The sequence below is a fragment of the Mustela lutreola genome, chromosome 8, assembly GCF_030435805.1.
Source record: "Mustela lutreola isolate mMusLut2 chromosome 8, mMusLut2.pri, whole genome shotgun sequence".
Taxonomy (NCBI): Eukaryota; Metazoa; Chordata; class Mammalia; order Carnivora; family Mustelidae; genus Mustela; species Mustela lutreola.
Window position 1 is genome coordinate 34,020,147 of NC_081297.1, and position 23,690 is coordinate 34,043,836.

Consider the following 23,690-nt stretch of genomic DNA (forward strand, 5'->3'; position numbering starts at 1 on the left):
TAATGGCCTTTGACAGAGATCGCAGAAAACCTGATGTGCTGGGGGTCTGTGGTCATCATTTCAACTGCAGAAAACCTGGGGTATTTTATTCTATATGTGTTTAAGAAATTACACATTTAACAACAGGCCAAGTTAGTGTATGATGTAAGTGTTTAAATTTCTAAATAAGAGGTATTCTTTCATTTCAGTGGGCCATGTTTTCAGGCTTAGAAGCCCTATTCTGAGTGTGGCCATATGTAACAATAAATCACAACCTCAGTCAGGCAGCAGGGACTGTGTCAGTCTTCTGTGGACAGCAGCCACTCCAGGTGCTGGAAGATGGGGCCACTTGGAGGGAGGCTGCCTTCTGTCCTCAAGGGTTGCATGTTTTCTAAGATCTAAATAGAAATGCAGCTTCTTCCTTTATTACCTTGGCATTTTAGGGCATGATAAATGGTGAGTAGGCATAAACCCAAACAGTCCATGTTTGTGGCTGGGAAGTGGTTTGCAGGTCATAGCCTTTGGGGCACGGTTTACTGCCAGGAAATAAGAAGTGCAGCACTTCTTAGGAGTATTTTCTAGAGTAAATCATTAGTGATTGTGGAGAGGAGCGGAAAGCCCTGAGGATCTATGTACCATGTAGCTGTTGGCGTCCACACAAGTTCCAGAGAGCCTGGAATGAAAGCTGCCAACCTCTCTAATCCTGGGATCCTCTTCAACGGGAGGGGAGGCCAGGTGGAGCAGAGGGCACCTTCACTTTCATGGCCAGTGAGAGCTCTTGGGATTTACACATGGATCCAACTCAGTTGTTCAGTACTTCCCCCTGGATAACTGAAAATGACCACTGGTTGTGACATAGACACTTAGGAGCCTGGTGGGAAAACTGGCTAACACTTGGATATGTCAGTGTCACCTAAGTTATAAATGTGCTGCTGTGCAAATCAGTGGTTCGAAGCCCTGGTTACACCTTGGAGTCCTCTGGGAACTGGGAAGTAAGCTGATGTTTGATGTCTTGCCCTGCAGATCTGGGCAGATCTGGTGTCTGGATTTTTAATACCCTCCCTAGGAGATTCTAGTAGTCAGCCAAGTTTGAGAACTCCTAATGTAAGTGGACAATTGCTCTCCCCTCCCCCACCAAAGTTCACTCGAAACTTTTAAATTATAGGTTAATATATGGAGAAAGGAGAGCTAAAAGCTGGCCCAGTTAAAGAGTAGACTGTTGAAACAAAACATTTAGTGTAGATACTGTGACTTCCCTGATCCAGAAGACATGTTCTTTGCACCACCTGAAATCCCTTCAGTCAGTAGTTCATTTATTTGTATTTTGGACCTGGGACTAGGGTGGACCCTAACCGAGGTAGTACCATCAAAATCCTTCCCTGTAAGTGCCTGCATCCCACTTGGCTGTGTTGTAGTCAAGGAGCAGAAGAGTAGAAGACGTGGGTGTTAACAGGCCTGGCTGAATGTTAGCCACGTCTTTGATGGTGTAAGGGGAGAGGGATACTCGGAAGGAGTCGTGTCAAAAAGCAGGGTAGAAAGAAGCTAAACCCGAATGCCCTCCTATTCTGGAACTCTGCCTGGAACTTAACCCGACACCCAACTAAAGGAAACTCCTGTTTTCCTTTTTATGTTTTCCCTAAATCTAAGTTCTTTTCTCGGTCCCCTTTCCTGGGACATTAAAAATACCAAAACCATTAAAACTCTTGAGCTTCATTATGGACATGGTGAGCATCTGTGGGCTGAACTTACTTCCTGAAAACCAAGTATGACCTTGTTTCTTTGAGAAAATCCTCTGACTTCTAACCATCAATTTCTAACTTAATTTTTTAAAAGAAAACCCTTCTGTAAAATGTGGGCTGCCAAAGGAACAAACATATTTTCAAATTCTAGTTGAGGAATGCATGGGGGTCAAGTGCTGTTCTAACAGTGAACGAAAAGTTTTAAATGTAACAAGTTTGGGTATTCTGTGCTTATTCTTCTCAGAGGCATAATTTCTTTTTTGAGAACTTGAGTTTCCCATCTTTCCCCTAAATGCCAACAGCTGTGTGGTATGAATTTAGCATTTGCTAACCAACCCCCATGCCTCTGCAGCCGACCTCCATCTTCCCTTCCAAAATCCTATAACAGGCATAGGAATGATGATGAGTGAAAAAGGTCTAGGGCCAGTGGAGCCCCATGCACAATAGCGGCCAAATCACCCATGGTCCTTGGCCTCTGAAGGTTGGAGAGCAGCTGCTTGCCCGCATGCCTGCACCCCCTGCACCTCCTCTTTGCTGCCGGAACCCACCATCTCTTGGTCTTCAGAGGTTTCAGGATTGTCATGCGCTTTGCTGATTGAGCTCTAGGTCAGAGGATAAGTACAAGGCCAACAGCCACAAATCTGTTTTGTTTTCTTCATCAGGAAAATAGCATTTCTTTATTCCCAACCATGTGGCAAACACAGTTGAGCAAACCCTTTGGTCCAAATATACCTCTGGTTTGACCCCAGCCCATCTTTGGTGAGATCTCACCATTTTCTGAGGATGTAGCAGAACTGACCAGGCCTCCAAAGCCCAAAGTGTGGGATTGATTTTCAGCTGACTGCCCCGTGCTTCCCACAATTACTCCTTTCATGATGACCAACTAAACTGGCCCATGGAGCTGTGCTGTATGTGAATTCTGAGCTTGGCTTTCCTACTTTTGGGGATATCATCTCGAGTGGAAACTGTCCTACATTGTGGCTCTCTTTTTCCTGAAGATCTAAGGCCATGATGACGTCCAGTTTTGCTTTTGGCTTAGGAGATTCAGAAGATAGTGACCTTGAGGCCCTGAAGATTTCACTCCATTTGCAGAAGCAAAAACACCTCTTGAGTTGAAATTGTGCTAGGGTAACAACTATAATGATAATGAATTTTGTTTTAGAATTTTGGTTGAAATAACACTTTTATATATTTAATTTGGTTATAATAGCTCTGTAATATATGCTGAATTGTCCTAATTTTGTAGGTAAGGAAATGTAGGCTCTGGGAGGTAAATGAACTCTAATAAATGAAGCAGCCAGGTTTTAAACCCGGTTTGTTCTCCCTATCCAGAAATACTTTTCCTGTGTCATGCTCCCTTATAGAGGAGGCAAGAACCATTTTCTTCCTCAATCAATTAAAGTGATTAAACTAGTCACTACACCACATCCAGTCGTATGAAACATCCGTTTAAATCTGACATTAGATTAGAAAACAGTTATCATCACAGCATGACTATTAAATGAATTAAACAGCAATTTCTTCCCTTTTCCCAGAGGCAACATGGTAGCACGAAAGGACCCCAAACCACTGTACCAGTCAGAAATCCTGGTGTCCAGTGTCTGAACCTGAATTTTTCTCACTTATGAAATAGAGTTGATAACATCTACTGTTTTTCACTACTGGGATGTTAACATATGCTTGAAAACTGTATAATTTTTATTTTTTAATTCTGAAGCCCTTTCACCCCAGTTATAATTCCTTTGTCAGCTTGGACACTCTTACAGATGTTAGGAGAAAGAGAATATATTGCCATTTGCTCAAGAGGACTTTTAACACTTAGCTGAAATCCTATGAATGAATATGCCCAGAGAGAGAGAGTGCCTTGGAAGATAAGAGGTTTCTTGTCATTGTCATAGGAAGTCATAGGGAGCCTTTTAGTCCAACACTGAGTAAGCGGATATGTTTTGGATTGAACCCTCCACCTGCGTTCTGTGCCCTGGATGGTGGTTTCTGTGCTCTGAGTACCCAGAGCACAGTCTGATGCAGCCAGTTAGTGAAATTCTTAGAAGCCTAAGCATAAATTCTGTTTTCCTCAGTAAATTTTGAAGTAAAACAAAAGTAGTGGAATGATTTAGACAACTTACAGAAGAGGAAATTAAAAAAATATATAGGCCAGTTAACATGAGTAACCCTGCTAACTTAATAGGTGGTCATAGGAACTCACACTGAAAACAAGCGCACTTCTTTACCTCTCTGGTTAGAGAACCGTTTTTCAAAATAGTCAAGGTAAGTGTCAGCAAGGATGAGGTTGCAGCAGACACTGGTGGGGAAGTAAACCAGCATTCTCTTTCTGCAAAAATTGGTGGCAGTGTATGTGGGGAGCCTTACAATTATTAATGACTTCAGATTGGATAATTTCAATTACAGAGTGTTTCCTTATGGAAATAATATGGTCCCGGGGTTGCACAAGTACTTATCTATGAAGGTATCAATATGGTGTTAATTATAATTGCAAAATACCAGGCACAAGTGTTGAGTAGCAGGGCAGTAGTTATTCAGCAGCTATACAGTGGACTGTAAGCAGCCATTTAAAGTCATGTTTTTAAAACATATTTTAATGGCAAGAAAAATATTAATAGGAAAAAGTAGTATGCAAACCTGTTTATACATATCATTTATAGATAAGAATAGATATCTTTTTTTCCTTTTAAGGATTTTATTTATTTGACACAGAGAGAGAGAGCACAAGTAGGCAGACTGGCAGGGAGAGGGAGAAGCAGGCTCTCTGCTGAGCAGGGAACCCCATTTGGGACTTGATCCCAGGACCCTGGGATCATGACCCAAGCTGAATGCAGACGCTTTACCAACTGAGCCACCCAAGTGCTCCAAATAGGAATACATACCTATACCTATATATCTCAAGCTAACAGTAGTCATCTTTAGGCAGATGGTTTACTTTTTTTTTTTTTTTTAATATACCTTCTATATTTTCCAGAAGTTCTACAATATGAATATAACACATTTTTAAAATCAGTAAACCATTATTTGGAAAAAAAATATTCAGGGGAGGGGAGTATCTTCATTAAATTCACATCTTTTAAAATGTAAAATAAAATTTTAAGGTACTGTTAAAGTAAGAGTTATAGGGATTCCTGGGTGGCTCAGTTGGTTAAGCGTCTGCCTTTGGCTCAGGTCATGATCCCAGGGTCCTGGGATTGAGTTCTACATCGGACTCCCTACTCAGCAGAGAGCCTGCTTCTCCCTCTCCCGGCTCTGCCTGTTCTCCCTGCAGCTCTCTGTGCTGTTGCCGTCTCTCTGACAAATAAATAAATAAATAAATAAATAAAATCTAAAAATAATATCTGGGGGGGGGGGAGAGTTATAGTTCTATTTCAGTAAGTGAATGAGTAAGTTAGGTGGATTGCCAAGAGGTTATTGATTTAAAAGGAAAAAAACCCCAGCAAACCACTGTGGGTGATACTCACATTTTTAGGTAGTTATAAAGAAACTATAGTTTTTCTAAATTAGGAGGTACTAAGTTGGAAATTTCCAATGGTATTTGATTTTACAAAGTGCCAGCATTTTACAAGTGAAGAAAGCTTAAAATTTCAAGTAGAAAGAGAATTTGTTTCTAAATACCTCTTGAAGTTTTTGTGTTCCTGGAAAAGATTTAATAGTTGGAGGGAATGAGTACAAGATTGACTTCCTTTGGAGAGTGTGATTTCTTGATTAGTGTTCTGAATTAAATGGGACTATTCAGTTGAATTGTTTGACTTTTACTTCAGTTTATATATTTATGGTCAGAAAGATAATATATAACATTTTGAATATGCTTACAAAACATTGAACCCTGCATTTTATTTTACAGTGTAGCTCTCGCAATATATTACCACATCAAAAACAGGTATGTGGATGATTAATTTTGTGCTAAAAACATTACACATTATCTCCTATATTGTTTCTCCTATTTTTTTCCTCTTATGTTCTAGTTGCTTCAGCCTTTGTATTCTTTACTCGTGTTGTCATGGAATTTCTAGAATTAGTTTAATTTACCAAAACTTCCCAGGTAAGTGCTGAACTGCTAGCAGCTCAGTCAGAGGGAACCAAATGGATGTTCGTGTTTGAAGCCAGCAGAACACAGCAAACCTTCTTGATAATGCCCAGCTTCCTTTTCACTCTTGAGTTTCTGTATAATTTGCTTAAACAGTCTTTCTTTTATAAACTACTATTTTAAAAATTTACTATGTGCTACTTCAACACGAGAAAAAATGTTTATAGTTTTAAATGAGAAGGAACTTCGGTGTAAATTTAGATGTAAACTATTTTAATGTAGTAGAAACCTTCTCTCTGGTAGAAGTCAGATGACAGAACAGATGAAGGAGGAGCCGGCGCAGTGAGTTGCTGTGGTCTCTGTGGCGCCCAAGTCAAGGCACTGTGCATCCAGTGCAAGTCACCACTTTTGATGGCATTTACTGGCCTTGTAACAACCAGCCATTCTTTTAGAGATGTATGGACTACTGAGTTAAGCTTTTCTACACATTACCTCTTGTTTTTCAGTATAAAATCATGAAACTCTTAATGAAGTGTTTAAGTTAAATGTTGTGAAAAGTTCAAATTAATTTCCAGGGCAAACTGAATGTTCATTTTTACCCTTGAACTTCTTTCCTTTCAGCTACCATATAGTGATGGTTTAAGTATATCCATTAGCCTTTGTTGAGAAGCAAGATGTTTAAAGAAGTTTGTCACTTGCATAGATTTGGTTCATTTGAAAACTCAGAAAATGAAAATCTAGATTTTTTTTTTTTTTTGCTTAGGTTAATTCAGCTAAATATGGTTTATAACCTTCATTTCATAGTCTTTAAACAGAAATGATTAAATATTGTACACAAGAGAGATTATTTGTGGATAACCAGTAGCATCTCTGACATCTAACATTGACTTTAGTTTTTTGAAATACGTTAAATCAAAATGTATTTTTATTTTATTTTGAGTGACATTCTTGCAGAAAGTAAACTCCATTTTCTCTTATTTTCCCCACCAGGGACCCAGATGGAAGGATGCTCTTAGATATTTTTGATGAAAACCTTCACCCTCTTTCGGTAATCTCTTCCTTCTGATAGTGTTTAATTATTTCTCTTCTGTTTTTATTGGGTGGCCAGTCATCTGAAAACATTTCCTTCCCCAGAAATCCGAAGTGCCACCAGATTATGATAAACACAACCCAGAGCAGAAGCAGATTTACCGGTTTGTTCGGACACTGTTCAGTGCTGCTCAGCTGACGGCCGAATGTGCCATTGTCACCCTGGTAAGTGCCTTCCCAATGACCACAGCCATTCTCTAGATGACTGGAGTGGGTGCAAACAGGGATTCTCACCAGGTACCCTCGGGAAACTACATCTTCGCCTTCAAGGTTGTCTCCCCCTCCACCCCGGGAGAGTACAGAATGGATGTCCCAAAAGGGGAGTGTGAAGTCTGTTCCACCGTCCCCACCTAAAGGCAGTTGTAAAATCACATTCAAAACCAATGAATGTTGAAACATTAAATGCACATAAGTAAAACCTTGGGCTAAAAGGGAAGTAAGAAGGACCAAGGCCACTTACTCCCTACTAATGTCCCAGTTTCCTGTTAAACCCTGCAGAGGTTTTAATGACATTAAGAAGATGTGATGAACACATACATCCTCTATGACTCCCATTATAGGAAGAGGTACTATATGTTGCTGCCTTCTTTTTTGTGATTTTTGTGTCAATAATGTGTTTGTAAGATAGAGACAACATGGACGTGTACTTTAAGACACACAGAGATAAAAATCTGTAATCTTACTTAGATTCTTAAAACTTTAGGGGCTATTTAGGTCAAATCTCATTTGGGAAATAGATGGACAGTAGAACCCATTCTCGCTGACCTTTTATTTTACATTGCATGCAACTCAGATAAGCAGTTAGCTGTGCCTGTGAGTGAGCCCTCCCAGAGGGAGAGCAGAAAGCCATTCCCTGTTGCTTCTGAGAAGAGATTGTTATGTCCACTAGAAAGTTTACAGGCCACCCAAGGATCCTTTGTATCTCTGCTACACTAAGAGCTTTATGCCCTTCAGCTAATTCAACAGTAAACCTGTTTGTTTATTCATTCAGTGGTTTGTCAGTTTGTGTGTTCAGGCTTTCTCTCACTGAACTTGCCACCTAATGGGTAAAACAGACATTGAGCAAGTAATCATTGGGTATTTGGAATGATAATAGCTCTTCGGTCCTATGTGAGAAGTGTATTTATGGCTTAGTTGTTCACCCAGTGGATTTCAAGCTCTTATAAAAACATGCAGCAGGGAAACAGAGTTGAAATTGTTGTAAAGGGAAAATGGTGATAAAGAGAAAAGGAGGGTAAGAAAACCAGATGAAACCACAGATGAGATTCATACTAAACTTTCATGCCATGATGATTTATTTTGAAGCTGCTGCGGATGGAACATGGTAGGGATTTTTTTTTTTTTTTTTTTACCTTTAATTCTTAAGAAAATTATGACCTGACTGTGACCTAATTGTTTAGACTTATTAGCATGAAGAGGTTAGTGTCCTATGGAGGACAGAGGGCTGAGATTTTAATCCCTGCCACTCCCAGCTTTGGCGGAGATGTTGAGAGAACATCTAAAATGCATTCCATTTCCAAGGGTGACAGGGAGGATTGGTTAATTCATGTCTTTGGAGGGCTGTAGGAGTGGTGCATTTTTGTCAGTAATTATAACTACTGAAATCTTCACTTGTCCTCTTAGATAAACTGGTGCTTAGCAGGAGATTAGCTTGTATTGAGGTCTTAGTAGTTCCAGCCTAAAGATAAGCAGCTTTGGGGTCCTGTGTGGTGGGTACAGCACTGCAGACTGACCCCCCGGCTGCTGCTGTTGTGCTGCTGCTTGTGAGGCCAAGAGTCAGCCTGCATGCCTGTGGGCAGAAGGCGGATCTGTGCGTGTTCTGAGCTAGACCCTTGTGTGATAATTCTTCCCTTTGCTCTTTCCCTTGGAATTGGAAGCAGCCATTCAGAGCAGGTTCAGTCTGAGTAGACAGAGAAGCATTAACCTCTGCCTTTCTACTGGGCATTCTCTTGGCATCTTGGCATGCTGCCCAGGAGGAGGCTGATGGTCGGAGGAGGCTGGTGGTGCAGGGAGGACAGCAAGTTAGCTGTGGCCCTGTTGCTCACAAGGAGCAAAACTGCAGCCTGCCTGTGGTAAGACGACTTCCAGGACCTTCAAATACTCAGAACCTAGTTACTGCAAAGCAAGTATTTCACAGCTTAATTAACTTTATTCTAAAAGAGTCACAGTAACTTTACATCACCAAATGTATTTTTTTAGCCTAGCAGAATATTGGGAAATCTCTGCCATTGATATTGATGCATGAGGAAATTAAAGGGGATAGGTAACTGAAATTGCTCTTTGCTGATTTCTGAGAAGTTTTCACTTGGGGGCATTGTGTAATATTCCCACCCAAAGCTGTGGGGAGCCAGGGTTGGGTGGAAGGCCATGGTGCCCAGCTGCCCCTCTGTAGAGACCGTCCTTTCCCTCAGGGGTTATTAGAGCTGGGTTAAACTTAAAGCTGTGAACAGACAGCCATTTCAGTCCCATGTGTGATGCTTGGATAACAAAATACAGCTCCCTGTCAAAGCCAGGGATTTTGACTATAAGGATGAGAAGCCCACACAAAGAGGCCAAGGCAGGAGATTTATTGGAAGGTTCAGGAATCCCATATATCTGTGTACTCACCCTCCAGCAGGTTCCTCTATCCGTCCCCTTTCTGGGGCTGCCTCTTCTTGTTTCTGCTCCTCCCTTTGGGTTTGCAATATTGAATTTCAGGTTGGCTGGTTGGACGTGGCAGGGAAGTAACTGCCCTAACCTTGACTGTCCATCACTTTTTCACTGAAGGCCCAACACTGGCTAATTCAACCTCTTGTGTTTAGTTCAGATTTTGGAGAGGGGGTGAGTTTTGATTGGCTTTATCATTGACTAACCCAGTTCCTTTGGGTCAGATGTTTACCCTTAGAGCAGTCATGACCCAGAGGTGATAGGACAGAGGGTCCCAGGGCTCTGTCCTGAACCATTGTTTTTCTTACTCTGTTCAGAACCTTCAGTGGTTCCTCATCTTCCTCAAGAAAGACACCGAGAAGGCCCTTATGTAACCAATAGCAAGGTTAGGCCACCTTTCATTGCAACTCAGCTGCCTCTCTTCATACCAGTACCTGACTTGGGACTTTGGCATGTGACACTGCTGCCTGGAGTCCTCTTTCCCAATAGGCATGTGGCGCCACCCTGCCTTCCTTCAAGTCTTTGCTCAAAGGGCACATCCTCGAGGCCATCATACTCTGAATTGTAATCTCCCTCCTCCCCCACATTCCTTTCTCATCATTTCCTGCTTTGTTTTTCTTCATAGCACTTGTCACCAATTAACATTTTTTATGCTTTACTCATTTATCTTATTTTGTTTATACGTTCCATGATTAAGAGGTTTTTAAAAAATCTTTTTGTCGTTCTTGTTCACTGCACTGTGACCAACATCTGGAACAAAGCTGGGTGCCTAATAAATATTAAATATCAAAGTAAGTGTAGAATAACTGCCTACTCCTGAGGTAATTGAAAGTGGTATTGATGTGCCTTGCACTTCGCCTGAAACAGGGGGAGCGTTCAGGAGCTACTTGCGGTAGTCTTCTCCTACGCTGGGAGTTTTATAACTTTAAACTCTATTCTGCTATTTTGCTTAAGGTATTAAGGTAAGCTTTCTGAAGGGAGGGTGGCGAAGTCATTGGCCTGGGGACATTGCTCAGCCGAGCCCCTGGGTGTTGCTTATAAGGTTGGTTCTATCTGGAGGGCCGCAGTGATGGATGATGGGAGAGAGGGAGGAAGTTAGTTAGTAGCTGATAGAGAGGAGTCGGGCATAAAGAAAGGGGGAGTGGAGAAGAAATGAGGATGGCAACAAATGGGACTAACCAGACAGAAGATGTATTACCTTTTTATTAATTTCTTCTTTTTTGCAGCTTTATTGAGATATAGCTTAACTTACCATAAAATCCCCTTATTTAAAGTAAGCACTTCAGTGGTTTTTTGGTATCTTGTGCAACCATCACCGCAGCCTAATTTCAGAATATTTTCATCATCCCATAAAGAAACCTTTTAGCAGCCATTCCCCATCCCCAGACCCCATTCTAGACACAGATAACCCCACCAATCTATTTTCTTTCTCAAGGGACTTCCCTATTCTAGACATTTCATAGAACAGATGGATACAATATAGCCTTTTGTGACTGGCTTTTCACTTAACGTAATGTTTTTAAACATAATCCATTTTGTAACATGTTGAGTATTTCATTCTTTTTTATTGCTAAATAATCTTCCATTTTGTTTAGTCATTCATCAGTTAATGGACATATGAGTTTCTGTTTTTTAGCTATTATGAATAATGCTACTGTGAACATTTGTGCACATTTTTTTTTTTTTTTTGAGTAGGCATATATTTTCATTTCTCTTGCTATATACCTAAGAGTGGAATTGCTGGGTCATATGGTAAGTCTTTAATTTTTTTGAGGAACAGTCTGTTTTTCTGTGTGGTTGTACCATTTTACATTCATTCCACTTGGCAGTTCCGTAATAGGAGGGTTCCAGTTTCTCCACAAAATATCCTTGCCAACACTTGTTGTTGTCTTTTTTGATGTTGGCCATTCTAGTAGATATGAAGTGTTGAGCATCTTTCCATGTGTTTATTGGGCGTTTGTTTATCTTCTTTGGAGAAATGTCTATTCAAATTCTTTGCCGATTTTTAAATTGGGTTGTCTTTTTTTTATTGAATTGTAAGAGTTCTTTATATGTTCTGCCTTAAAAGTCCCTTGTCAGGTAATGATTCACAAGTATCTTCTCCTATTCTCTGTGTTGTCATTCACTTTATTAATAGTATCATTTACAATTTAGGTTTTTCATTTTCATAAAGCCCAATCTGTATGCATTTTTTCTTTTGTCTCTGTGTTTTTGGTGTTGTATCTAAGAAACCATTAAATAACACAGGGTGATGTGATTTACTCTGATGTATTCTTTTAGGAGTTATGTAATTTTAGGTCTTATATTTAGGTATATACATTTAGGTATGATCCATTTTGAACTCATTTTTGTGATGCAGGGATCCAGATTTATTCCTTTGCATGTGGATATCCAGTTGTTGCAGTGCCATTTGTTGAAGAGACTGTCCCTTTCTCATTGAATTGTTTTATAACTCTTGTCAAAAATCAGTTGACCATAAATGGGCAAGTTTATTTCTGGACTTTCAGTTTTATTTCATTGGTCTGTTTGTATTTCCTAATGTCCACACCACACTGTCTTGATTATCATAGCTTTGTAGTTGAAGTTAGAAAGTTTTAACTCTCAGGGCACCTGGGTAGCTCAGTCGGTTAAACGTCCGACTCTTGATTTTGCCTTAGATCTTGAGATTGGGCTCTGTGCTGGGCATGGAGCCTGCTTAAGGTGCTCTCTCCCTCTGCCCCTCCCCTCACTCTCCCACTCTCTCTCAAAAAGAAAAAAGGGAAGTATTTCTCTGAATCTTCCAACTGTGTTCTTCTTCAAGATTTTTTTAGCTATTCTGTGACCCTTACATTTTCAATTTTAAAATTAGCTTGCTAGTTTCTGCAAAACAAACAAGCAGAAACAAAACCAGCTAGGATTTTGTCAGGGACCGCATTGAATATGTAGATCAATTTGGGGACTATTGTAGTTTTAACACTAGTAAGTCTTCTAGTCCGGGAACATGGGATGTCTTTCCGTTTAGATTTTCTTCATTTTCTTTAAGAAGTTTTATAGTTTTCAATGCATAAGTCTAGCACTTCTTAATAAATTTATTCCTGGGTATTCTGTTTCATGTAATAGTAAGTGGAATTGTTTTCTTAATTTTTATTTTCAGATTGTTTATTGCTAATGTATAGGAATATAATTTATATTTGTAGATTCATCTTGTATTCTTCCACATTGCTGAACTCATTTTAGTCCTAATAGTATTTTACTAGATTCCTTTGAATTTTTGATATGGAAGGTCATGTCATCAGCAAATAGATATAGTTTTACTTCTTCCTTTCTAAGCTGAATGGTTTTTCCTGTTTTTTTTTTTCTGGCATATTTGGCTTAGCTAGACCTCTAGCACAGTGTTGAATAGAAGTGATGAGAGTACGCATCCTTGTTTTGTTCAAAATCTTATAGGGAAAGCTTTCCGTCCTTTTCTGTTGGGTATGTTAGCTGTGGGTTTTTCATAGATGCCTCTGTCAAGTTGAGGAAGTTCCCTTGTGTTCCTAATTTGTGGAGTTTTGTTTTGTTTTTCTTAAAAGAGTATTAGATTCTGTCAGATGCTTTTCCTGCATGTATTGAGATTGATCATTGGTTTTTCCGTTACTTTATTGATATGTTAAAACCAACCTTGCATTCCTGGGATAAATTACTCACTTGGTTATGGTATAAAATTATTTTTATGTGTTGCTGGATTTGGTTTGCTAATTTTTGTTGAGAATTGTTGCATTTATATTTGTAGGGGATATTGCCCTTTTTGAGTGTATTGTGATCTCTTCGGTTTTGGAATCAGCATAATGCTGACCTCATGATTAGGAAGCATTCCTTCCCTTGCGGTTTTTCTTTTTCTTTTTCTTTTTTTAAATTTTAATTTTCATTTTTTGTTGTGTTATTTTAGTCATCATACCATACATCATTAGTTTTTGATGTAGTGTTCCAAGATTCATTGTTTACATATAACACCCAGTGCCCCAGTTGATGTAGTGTTCCAAGATTCATTGTTTACATATAACACCCAGTGCCCCAGTGCTCCATGCAATATGTGCCCTCCTTAATGCACACCACCGGGCCTTTCTGTTTTTCTGAAGAGTTTGAGGATTGGTGTTAATTCTTATTTTAAATGTTCGGTAGAATTCACTACCAAAGCCGTTTTGGTCAGTAGTTTTCTTTGTTGGAAGTTTTTATATTATAAATTCAGTCTCTTTCCTTAATATAAGTCTATTCCAATTCTCTATTTCTTCTTCAGTTAGTTTGTGTCATTTAGGAATTTGTCCATTTCATCTAAGTTATCCAGTTTGTTGGATGATAGTTGTTTATAGTATTCCCTTATAATTTTTATTTCTGTTAAGTCTATTGTAATGTCTCCTTCTCTTCCTGCTTTTACTAATTGTAGTCTTCTTTCTTTTTTTCTTGATTGGTCTGGCTAAAGGTTTATCAATTTTAGTGATCTTTCTAAAGAACCAACATTCAGTTTTATTGATTTTCTGTTTTTCTGTTATGTATTTCATTTATTTCCACTCTAATCTTTACTAATTCCGTCCTCCTGCTTACTTTAGGTTTAGTTTGCTCTTCTTTTTCTTCTGGTTACTTACAAATACTGTTCATAAAAATCAATTGTATATTATTTTACTTGGTAGAGAATTAAAATACCGAAGTAGGAATTAAACTAAAGAAATTACAGCTTAAGGTGGAAGGTTAGGTTATTGATTTGAGATTTCTCCTTTTTTAATATGGGGATTTAATAAACATCCTTCTAAGCTTCAGGTATTTTACATAAATTTTCATATATTGCATTTTCATTTTTATTGATACATTTTCTTGAGTTAGTTTTTAATTTTAGATATATAGGAATTGTGAAGATAGTACAGAGTTCCCATATACCTCAAACCTAGTTTATTTCTAACATCTGTAACATTATATAACATCTATAACATTATTTTTGGCCTCTTATATGTGTGTATTTGTTACAATTAAAGAACTGATAGTGATTAACCAAAGTTCATGCTTTATTCACATTTGCCTAGTTTTACCCATTGTCCCTTCTCTTTCCCAGGATCTCATCCAGGATACCATATTATATTTAGTTGTCATATCTCCTTTGGCTCCTCTTGTCTGGCTCCTCTTGTCCTCTTTCTCAGACTTTTTTGTTCTTTTAGGTTTTTATTTTAATTACTTTTATTTCATTTTATTTTAATTACATTTAGTTAATTACATTTAGTTAATTTACAGTGTTATATTAGTTTCAGGTGTACAATATAGTGATTCAACAATTCCATACATCAGGCTTGTGCTTATTACAAGTGCACCTATTTAACTCCTCCCCCTGCCACCCTCCCCTCTAGTAACCATTAGTTTGTTCTTTATAATTAAGAGTTTGTCTCTTGGTTTGTCTTTTTCTTTTTTCCCCCTTTGTTGTTTGTTTTGTTTCTTAAATTGCACATATGAGCGAAGTCATATGGTATTTGTCTTCTCTGACTGACTTATTTTGCTTATTAGCATTATATTCAGTCTCCACCCATGTTGTTGCAAATGGCAAGATTTCATTCTTTCTTTTAATGGCTGAATAATACTCCATTGTGTGTGTGTGTGTGTCTTTGTTTGTGTATGTATATACCACATCTTCTTTGTCCATTCATCAATCAGTGGACACTTAGGCTGCTTCGGTAATTTGGTTATTGTAAATAATGCCACAGTAAACATTGGGGTGCATGTATCCATTTGAATTAGTGTTTTTGTGTTCTTTGGCTATATACTCAGTAGTATGATTGCAGGATCATATAGAGTATTTCCATTTTTAACTTTTTGAGGAACCTCCATGCTGTTTTCCACATAAGCTTTACCAGTTTGCATTTCTACCAACAGTGCATGAGCGTTTTTTGTTTCTTCACATCCTCGCTAATACCTGTATGTCTTGTATTATTGATCTTAGCCTTTCTGACAAGTTTGAGGTGGTGCCTCATTGTGGTTTCGATTTGCATTTCTCTGATGGTAGGTGATGATAAACATTTTTTCATGTATCTGTTGGCCATCTGTATGTCTACTTTGGGGAAATGTCTGTTCATGTCTTCTGCCCATTTTTTAATTGGAATATTTGTTTTTTGGGTATTGAGTTTTCTAAGTTCTTTATATATTTTGGATGCTAACCCTTTATTGGATATGCCATTTGCAATTATTTACTCCCATTGTGTAGGTTGACTTTTAGTTTTGTTGATTGTTTCTTCTGCTGTGCAGAAGCTTTTTATTTTGACGTAGTCCCAAGAGTTTATTTTTGCTTTTGTTTTCCTTGCTTCAGGAGGCATATCTAAAACAAAAACTTGCTATGCCTGACAGCAAAGAAGTCACTGTCTGTGTTGTCTTATATGGTTTTTATGGTTTCAAGTTTCACATTTTGTTGTTTAGTCCATTTCGGATTTATTTTTGTATATGGTATAAGAAAATGGTCCAATATCATTCTTTTGCATCTGGCTGTCCGGTTTTCTTAGCACCGTTTATTGAAGAGACTATTTTTATTGGATATTCTTTCCTGCTTTGTTGATAATTAATTGACCACATAATTGTGGGTTTATTTTTGGGTCTTCTGTTCTGTTGTGTTGATCTATGTGTCTATTTTTTTGCCAGTACCATACTGTTTTGATTATTACACTTTGTAATATAACTTGAAGTCTGGGATTGCGATGCTTCCAGGTTTGCTTTTCTGTTTCAAGATAACTTTGGTGTCTTGTGGTTCCATACAAATTTTAGGATTATTTGTTCTAGTTGTGTGAAAAATGCTGTTGCTGTTTTGTTAGCGATTTCATTAAATGTGTAAATTGCTTTGGATAGTACAGGCATTTTAGCAATATTTGTTCTTTCAATCCATGAGCATGGAATGTCTTTCCATTTCTTGGTTTAATCTTCAGTTTCTTTATCAGTGTTTTATAGTTTTCAGAGTACAGATCTTTCACCTTTTTGGGTAGATTTATTTCTAGGTATCTTATTGTTTTTGGTACACTTCTAAATGGGGTTGTATTCTTTCTGTTGCTTCCTAATTGGTGTGTAGAAATGCAAGATTTCTGTACATTGATTTTGTACCCTTGACTTTGCTGAATTTATCAATTCTAGCAGTTCTTTGGTGGGGGTTTTCAGGTGTTCTGTATGTATTGTCCTATTATGTCATCTACAAATAGTGAAAGTTTTACTTCTTCCTTAGTGACTTGGATGCCTTTTATTTCTTTTTGTTGTCTGATTGCTGTGTTTAGGATTTCCAGTACTATGTAAAATAAAAGTGAGAATGCACATCCTTGTCTTATTCTTCACCTTAGGGGAAAAGCTGAGGATATTATTAGTTGTGGGTTTTTCTTATAAGGCCTTTATTGTGTTGAGGTATTTTTCCTCTAAATGTACTTTGTTGAGGATTTTTATCATGAATGGATACTGTACTTTGTCAGATGCCTTTTCTTTGTCTTTTGAAATGATCGTATGATTTTTATTCTTTCTTCGTTAATGTGATGTATCACATTGATTGATTTGCAAATACTGAACTACCCTTGCATCCCAAATCGCACTTGATGGTGGTAAATGATTTTTTACTGTATCCTTGGATTTTAGTTTGCTAACATTTTGTTGAGGGTTTGCTATATTCCTCTATGTTCATCAGAGGTATTGGCCTGTAGTTCTCCTTTTTTATGTTGTCTTTATCTGGTTTTGGTAATCAGGACAATGTTGGTCTCATAACCTTTCCTTCCTCTTCTCTTTTTTTGGAATAGTTTGAGAGAAATAGGTGTTGACTTGTTCTTTTTTTTTTTTAAGGTATTAACTCTTCTTTAAATGTTGGATAGAATTTACTTATGAAGCCATCAGTTCCTGGACTTTTATTTCTTAGGAGTGTTTTGATTACCGAATCAGTTTCATTGCTGGTAATTAGTCTGTTCAAATTTTCTATTGCTGATTCAATTTTGGGAGGTTATAAGTTTCTAGAAATCTATCCATTTCTTCTACATTGTTTGGTTTGTTGGCTTATAATATTTCATAATATTCTTTTATAATTCTTTATTTTTTGTGGTGTTGGTTATTGTTTCTCTCATTTCTGAATTTGAGTCCTCTCTCTTTCTCTCTCTCTCGCTCTCTTTTTTTTTTTTGTGAGGCTGGCTAAAGGTATATCAATTTTGTTGATCTTTCCAGTGACTCAGCTCCTGAGTTCATTGATCTTTTCTATTGCTAGTAGTATCTATTTTGTTTATTTCTGCTTTAATCTTTATTATTTGTTTCTTCTTCATATTTTGGCAGCGGGGGTGGGTGGTGTTTGAACTTGTTTTTCTAGTTCCTTCAGGTGTAAGGTTAGGTTGTTTGAGAGTTTCCTTGCTTCTTGAGGTAGGCCTGTATTGCTATAAACTTCCCTCTTTCCTCTTTTGCTGCATCCCAAATATTTTGGACTATTGTATTTTCAAATTCATTTGTCGTTATTATTTTTTTATTTCCTTTTTGATTTCTTGGTTGCCCCATTCATTGTTTAGTAGAATGTTATTTAATCTCCATGTATTTGTGTTGTTTTCAAAATTTTTGATGTTGTTGATTCTAGTTTCATAGCATATGGTAAGAAAAGATGCATGTATGACTTCAGTCCTTTTGAATTTGTTGAGATTTGTTTTGTAGCCTAATAATTCAGGAGAATAATTCATGTGCACTTACAAAGGATATTTATTCTGCTCTTTTAGGGTGGAATATTCTGAATATAACAGATCGATCTTGTCCAGTGTGTCATTCAAAGCCAGTATTTCCTTCTTGACTTTTGGTTTGGATAAGATTTACCAATTGTTGTAAATGGGATATTAAAGTCCCCTACTATTAATGCTATTGATTACTTTATGTTTGCTATTAGCTTCTTTAGATATTTGGGTGTTCCCATGTAAGGTGCATAAATATGTACAATTGTTATATTTTCTTGTTGGATTTTTCCCATTATAATTATATAGTGCTCTTCTTTGTCTGTTGTTAAGTCTTTGTTTTGTAAAGTTCATTTTGTCATATATGACTACTGCTACCCCAGCTTTCTTTTCACTTCCATTTGCATGATAAATACTTTTCCATCCCTTCACTTTCAATCTTCATGTGTCTTTAGGTCTGAAATGAGTTTTTGTAGGCAGCATATAGGTGGGTCATACTTTTTTATCCATTCTGTCACCCCGTATCTTTTTTTGGAGTGTTTAGGCCATTTACATTCGAAGTAATTATTGACAGTTATATACTTAATGCCACTTTCTTACTTGTTTTATGGTTATTTTTGTAGTCTTCTCTGTCCCTTCTCTTGCTCTTTTTGTTCACATTTTGATGGCTTTCTTTAGTGATAAACTTTATTATTTACATGTTTACATTTTTATTATTGGTATATTAACATCTATTACTGGTTTTTGATCTGTGGTTACCATTAGAGTTGTGTATAACATCTTCTGCATATAGCAGTCTATATGAAATTGATCATCACTTTAGTTTGAACCCATTCTTTACTCTTCTCCCTGTTACATTTTAGATATGTGGTGTCATACTTTACTTCCTTTTAATTCTGTGAACCCCTTGACTGATTTTTATAGATATATTTAATTTTACTCCTTTTGTGCTTCCTACTTTTTTTTTTTACTTCTGCTTATGGTCTTTCTTTTCCACTCAATGAATCCCCTTGAACATTTCCTATAGGGCTGTTTAGTGGTCATGAGAACCTCTAACTTTCGTTTGTCTAGGAAACTCTTTATCTCTCCTTCTGTTCTGAAGGATTGGCTGCAGGTTGTTTCCTTTCAGCTCTTTGAATATATCATACCACTGTCTTCTGGCCTGCAAAGTTTCTGCTGAAAAATCTGCTGATAATCAGATTATAGGGTTTCCCACATATGTAAATGTCTTCTTTTCTGTTGCTACTTTTCACATTCTGTCATCACTTTCTGTCATGTTAATTACTGTATGTCTTAATGTGGATCTCTTTGGGTTGATTTTGCTGGGGGCTCTCTGTGCTTCCTGGATCTGGATTTCTGTTTCCTTCCCTAGATTCAGGAAGTTTTCAGCTGTTATTTCTTCAAATAAATTTTCTGCCTTATTTTCCTTCTGTCATCTGCTTGTGGGATCTCTGTAATGTGAATGTCATTACACATTTTTTATTATTTTTTTCTGTCCTATTCATCTCAATTACTTTCTGTTACTCTGTTCTTCAAATGATGGTCAGTTCTGCTTCCTCTAGTCTGCTATTCATCTAGTGTATTTTTAATTTCAGATGTTGAGTTTTTCATCTCTTTTTTTTTTTTATGTTTTCTGTCTCTTTGTTGAGGGTCTCACTGAAGTCCTTGCACCCTTTTCTCAAGTCCAGTGAGTATCTTTATGACCATTACTTTGAATTCTGTCATACATATTATCTCTGTTTTATTTAACTCTCTTGCTGTGTGTGTTTGTGTGTGTGTGTGTGTGTGTGTGTGTGTGTGTTTTCCCCTTGATTTGGGGCATATTTATCTGTCTCCTCATTTTGTGTCTGTGTCTGTTTCTATGTTTTTGGAAAGTCACCTATGTCTCCTGCTGTTGAAATTTGTGATCTTGTAAAGAAGTAGTATCCTGCAGTATGGTGTCCCCTATTCCCCAGAACCTGGTGCTTCGCTCAGGGTCCCTGGGTGTATTGTGTGTGCCCTGCTATTGTGGCGAAGCCACTTTTGCTTTTAGTCCAGTAGCCTGCAGTGTCTCATTTTGCTTGTTTTGGGAAGGTTTGGTTCCTACATAGGCCAGTCTGGGACTGCCTTGGGCTTGAGTTGAGTCAGCCCAGGCATTTGTCAGAGATGTAGTAGCACCCAGTGGCAGAGGCTTTCCCTGTTTTGTCCCTTGAGAAGTGTTGGTTGTGTGGGGGGCGGGGAGGAGGGGAAGGAGGTGTTGCAGTCATACCAGATATCTCTCCTTAGGCCACTGCTGGGGTCACAGTTGGACTGGTATATGAGGTTATCTTCCTCTGTCCCTGGGGTAGAAGTCACTTTGGGGTTGTGCTAGCCCCTGTTGGGGCTCTTTGCACATTGCCAGGGTTGTAGCACCACATTGGATGGGCTCTGGCCAAAAACATACTGGAGGAAACAGGACTGCAGGAGAACGTGGGTGCAGGTGGGCATTGTTAGCAAAGTTTGTGCTGGTCCACTAAGGTAGGGGACCTTAGCTTTGGGGACTTGGCCTGCTGGTTGGAGAGGGCAGATCTGCAGAAGCAGCTGGGTCTAGGACACACAGTGTTAGCAAGGTTTGCTTGGGCCTCCTGTGGGAGCAGAGGCCTGGCTGGAGGGGGCACATCCATGGGAGAATGTCCGGGTGTGGGGGGATGCTGTTAAGCAAGTTAGGTGGGAGCACGTTTGCACTGTGCTGGTTCCAGCACATGCCCTTATGTTTTGGCTAGGGGGCAGGGGAGGGAGATGGCCCCTGCCAGCTCCTTTGTTCCTGGGGAAGTCTCCCAAGGGTTTCTGCCCCTCCAGACATGCTTGAATTAGTAAGCAAATCTTCCTCCCCTAATGGTTTTTTCAAACTGCTCTTTGTATGCTGTATTTCTGTGGGGCTGTTTATTGTGCTGTCTAAGGGCAGAGACTCCGTTTCCTTTCACCTTGCCTACTCTCCCAGAGTTGAGAACACTGATGTTTAAAGTTCCAGGTGTTATGCCCCTCTGGTTTCCAAAGCCTATTGTTGCTAGGATGTGTCTTCCCCTTGTGGGTTTCCCCTGCAAGCTCCCTGGTGTGAGGGTCTGTTTCTCTCCCCCTCTCCATGCCCATACGTCCCTCCCTCCTGGGGACAGCCCCTGTGAGTCCATTTGGCTCCCAGCCATGTCTCTGCCCTTGCTACCCTCTTCATTGTGTCCTCTTCTTTATGTTTAGCTGTGGAGAAGTCTTCAAGTTGTTTTCTGGGTTATTCACACTGATGTGGGTGTTACTTAATTGTATCCATGGGAGGAGGAGATGAACTTCAGGTCCTCCTACATCACTGTGTTCTCTGGTAGTCCTAGATTAACGCTCTCAAATCAGTTTGGAATAATTTCAGTACCATCAGGGTTTTGGTATATATCCTTGATTCCAAGAGTTTCCATTTTATTCCTCCCCCATGCTTTTGAACAGTTTTGTTACATGCAGTCAGCTGAATGCTTTTCATTACTCTATAATTGCTCACTAACCTGTATTTTCTAGAGACTCCTAGGATAGTCCTTCTCATGAATTTAAATCTGAAAATTTAATTGAACAAGCTTGTCCTATTAGCAATGAATGGTCTAAGAATATTGTTTAGGCAAAATCAATTATTATTTTACTTAGCAGAGAATTAAAATATCCAACTGGGAGTTTACTAAAGAAATTGAAGCTGATCCTTGAATGTGGCCTTACTGACAAGTTCTGCTAAATTATATGCTATTAAGTGGAGCTTATTATGAATGCCTCATCTCCCAGCATAACAGCTGCCTTCCCTTGGTAATGCAGTGTATTGTAATACCTAATTCCTTTAGTTAGCCCTAGTGGAATATCAGACATGGAATTCTTTTTGTTCTTTTTAGTATTAAATGTTACTGTAAATATCATTAACATACTTATTAATAAGTCTACTAACTGTGGTATAAAGTAGGTAAGAAGAAAATTGAGTAGCCACCCACTTGCACCGAGCCAATGAGAATCTGTTTCAGTGGGAAGCTTGGCGAGATTTGCATACCTCATATATGTAAAGGTATAGAGTCTTAGGGTGAACATTGTTTCCACAGCCAGCTGAAAACTTACTTAGGTCCAGTCTTAGTTTTCTGCTTTTAATTTATATTATTATATATTTTGTGATTCTTTTTTAATTTTTAATTTTTTAATTATTTTGAGTGTAGTTGACACACAGTGTTGAATTTGTTGCACATGTACAACATAGTGATTTGATAAGTCTATTCTTTATGCTGTGCTCACCACAAGTGTAGCTCTTCTTTTTTTTTTTAAGGTTTTTTTTTTTTAATTATTCATTTGAGAAAGAGAAAGAGTGAGAGAGTGCAAGCACAAGCAGCGGGGAGGGTCAGAGGGAGCAGCAGACTCCCCCGTGGAACAGGGAGTGGGATGTAGAACTCGATCCCGAAACTCCAGGATCATGACCTGAGCCGAAGGCAGTCACTTAACCAGCTGAACCACCCAAGCACCCCAAGTGTAGCTCTTCCTGATGGAGAATGAAAAGAGTTCATTGTCCACCTTTGTAAAAGATGCAGTCTGGGGTACCAAGGTCAGAGTCTGGCTGCAGTTTGCTTGACCTGGCCTGGATCTTTACCTGAAGAACGACAATTTTCACACAAACAAAAGTCATGATCTAAAACATTAGCCCACTCTTTTTGCTCATTTAACATAATAAATGCAATTAAAAAGTAAAATCTTCAAAAATTGAAAATATCGTTGAGCTCTAGTCACTGACCTACTTTTTCTCACCAGTAAGTGTCACAACCAAATGCTGTTATGTTGCTGTTCACCGAGAGAGGCTTGGAAACTCCCACAAAGGTGCCATAATGTTGTAAGAATGCCATGCTGTGTGACTTCCTGGGGCTTCTTGGAAGGTCTTCTTGCCTTTCTGTGCTTGGTACAGCAGAGTGGACTCAGTCCTCCTCTGAACTACTACACCTGGCTCACAAACCATGGGCTCAGTGTCACCTTTAAATCTACTCTGCCTTTGTCAATGCAGTTCCCTTTCTGGAATGCCATTCTTTGTGGCCTCATTCTTACCTCAGTCCCTCATATGAAAATGTACCCTCTTGTTGCCAGATTCCAGAGCCAGAGCTCTTACGTGGGTGATGTGTCCATGAATCAAGCACTCTGAGGTTACACCCTTTTCTAGCATTGGGCTAGATGCTGGGCACACAAGTGGGAATGAGATGCGGTCCTTGTTCTCAGGAAACTTGGGGTTTAGTAGGTGGAGAGACTGAGAAGTCAACTACCTACACTATACTCAGAAAAACACAGCCAGGGGGGTGTGGGGTAAGTGGAAGGATCACCCAAACTAATTTGCTGGTACATCAGTGTAGACCTGCCCTATAATGGTTTCCTGTTTCATTACTTTCCAGTATATTTAAGACTGGACTTCTTAGCAGTTTATTGGCTATTTGGAATTTGAAATATGTTAGTAATTTCTTCTCATGATTTTGGCTTTTAGTATAGTACCCCTTTGATCCATTCTGGGGAACACCTGGTATCTGAAGTTAGCTTTAAGAGTCTAGATTT

The 23,690-nt window shown here is 38.6% G+C and overlaps 1 protein-coding gene across 4 annotated transcripts in view; it reads left to right on the forward strand.

Annotated features, from left to right (window-relative positions):
• CCNY (cyclin Y) overlaps positions 1-23,690 on the forward strand; it is a 328,449-nt gene that overhangs the window by 284,517 nt on the left and 20,242 nt on the right. For all 4 annotated transcript variants that reach the window (XM_059184275.1, XM_059184277.1, XM_059184276.1 and 1 more), the window contains 3 exons: positions 5,569-5,604; positions 6,742-6,799; positions 6,886-7,005. In XM_059184275.1, the coding sequence (XP_059040258.1) occupies positions 5,569-5,604; positions 6,742-6,799; positions 6,886-7,005 (214 nt within the window). The remainder of the gene's footprint in view (positions 1-5,568; positions 5,605-6,741; positions 6,800-6,885; positions 7,006-23,690) is intronic.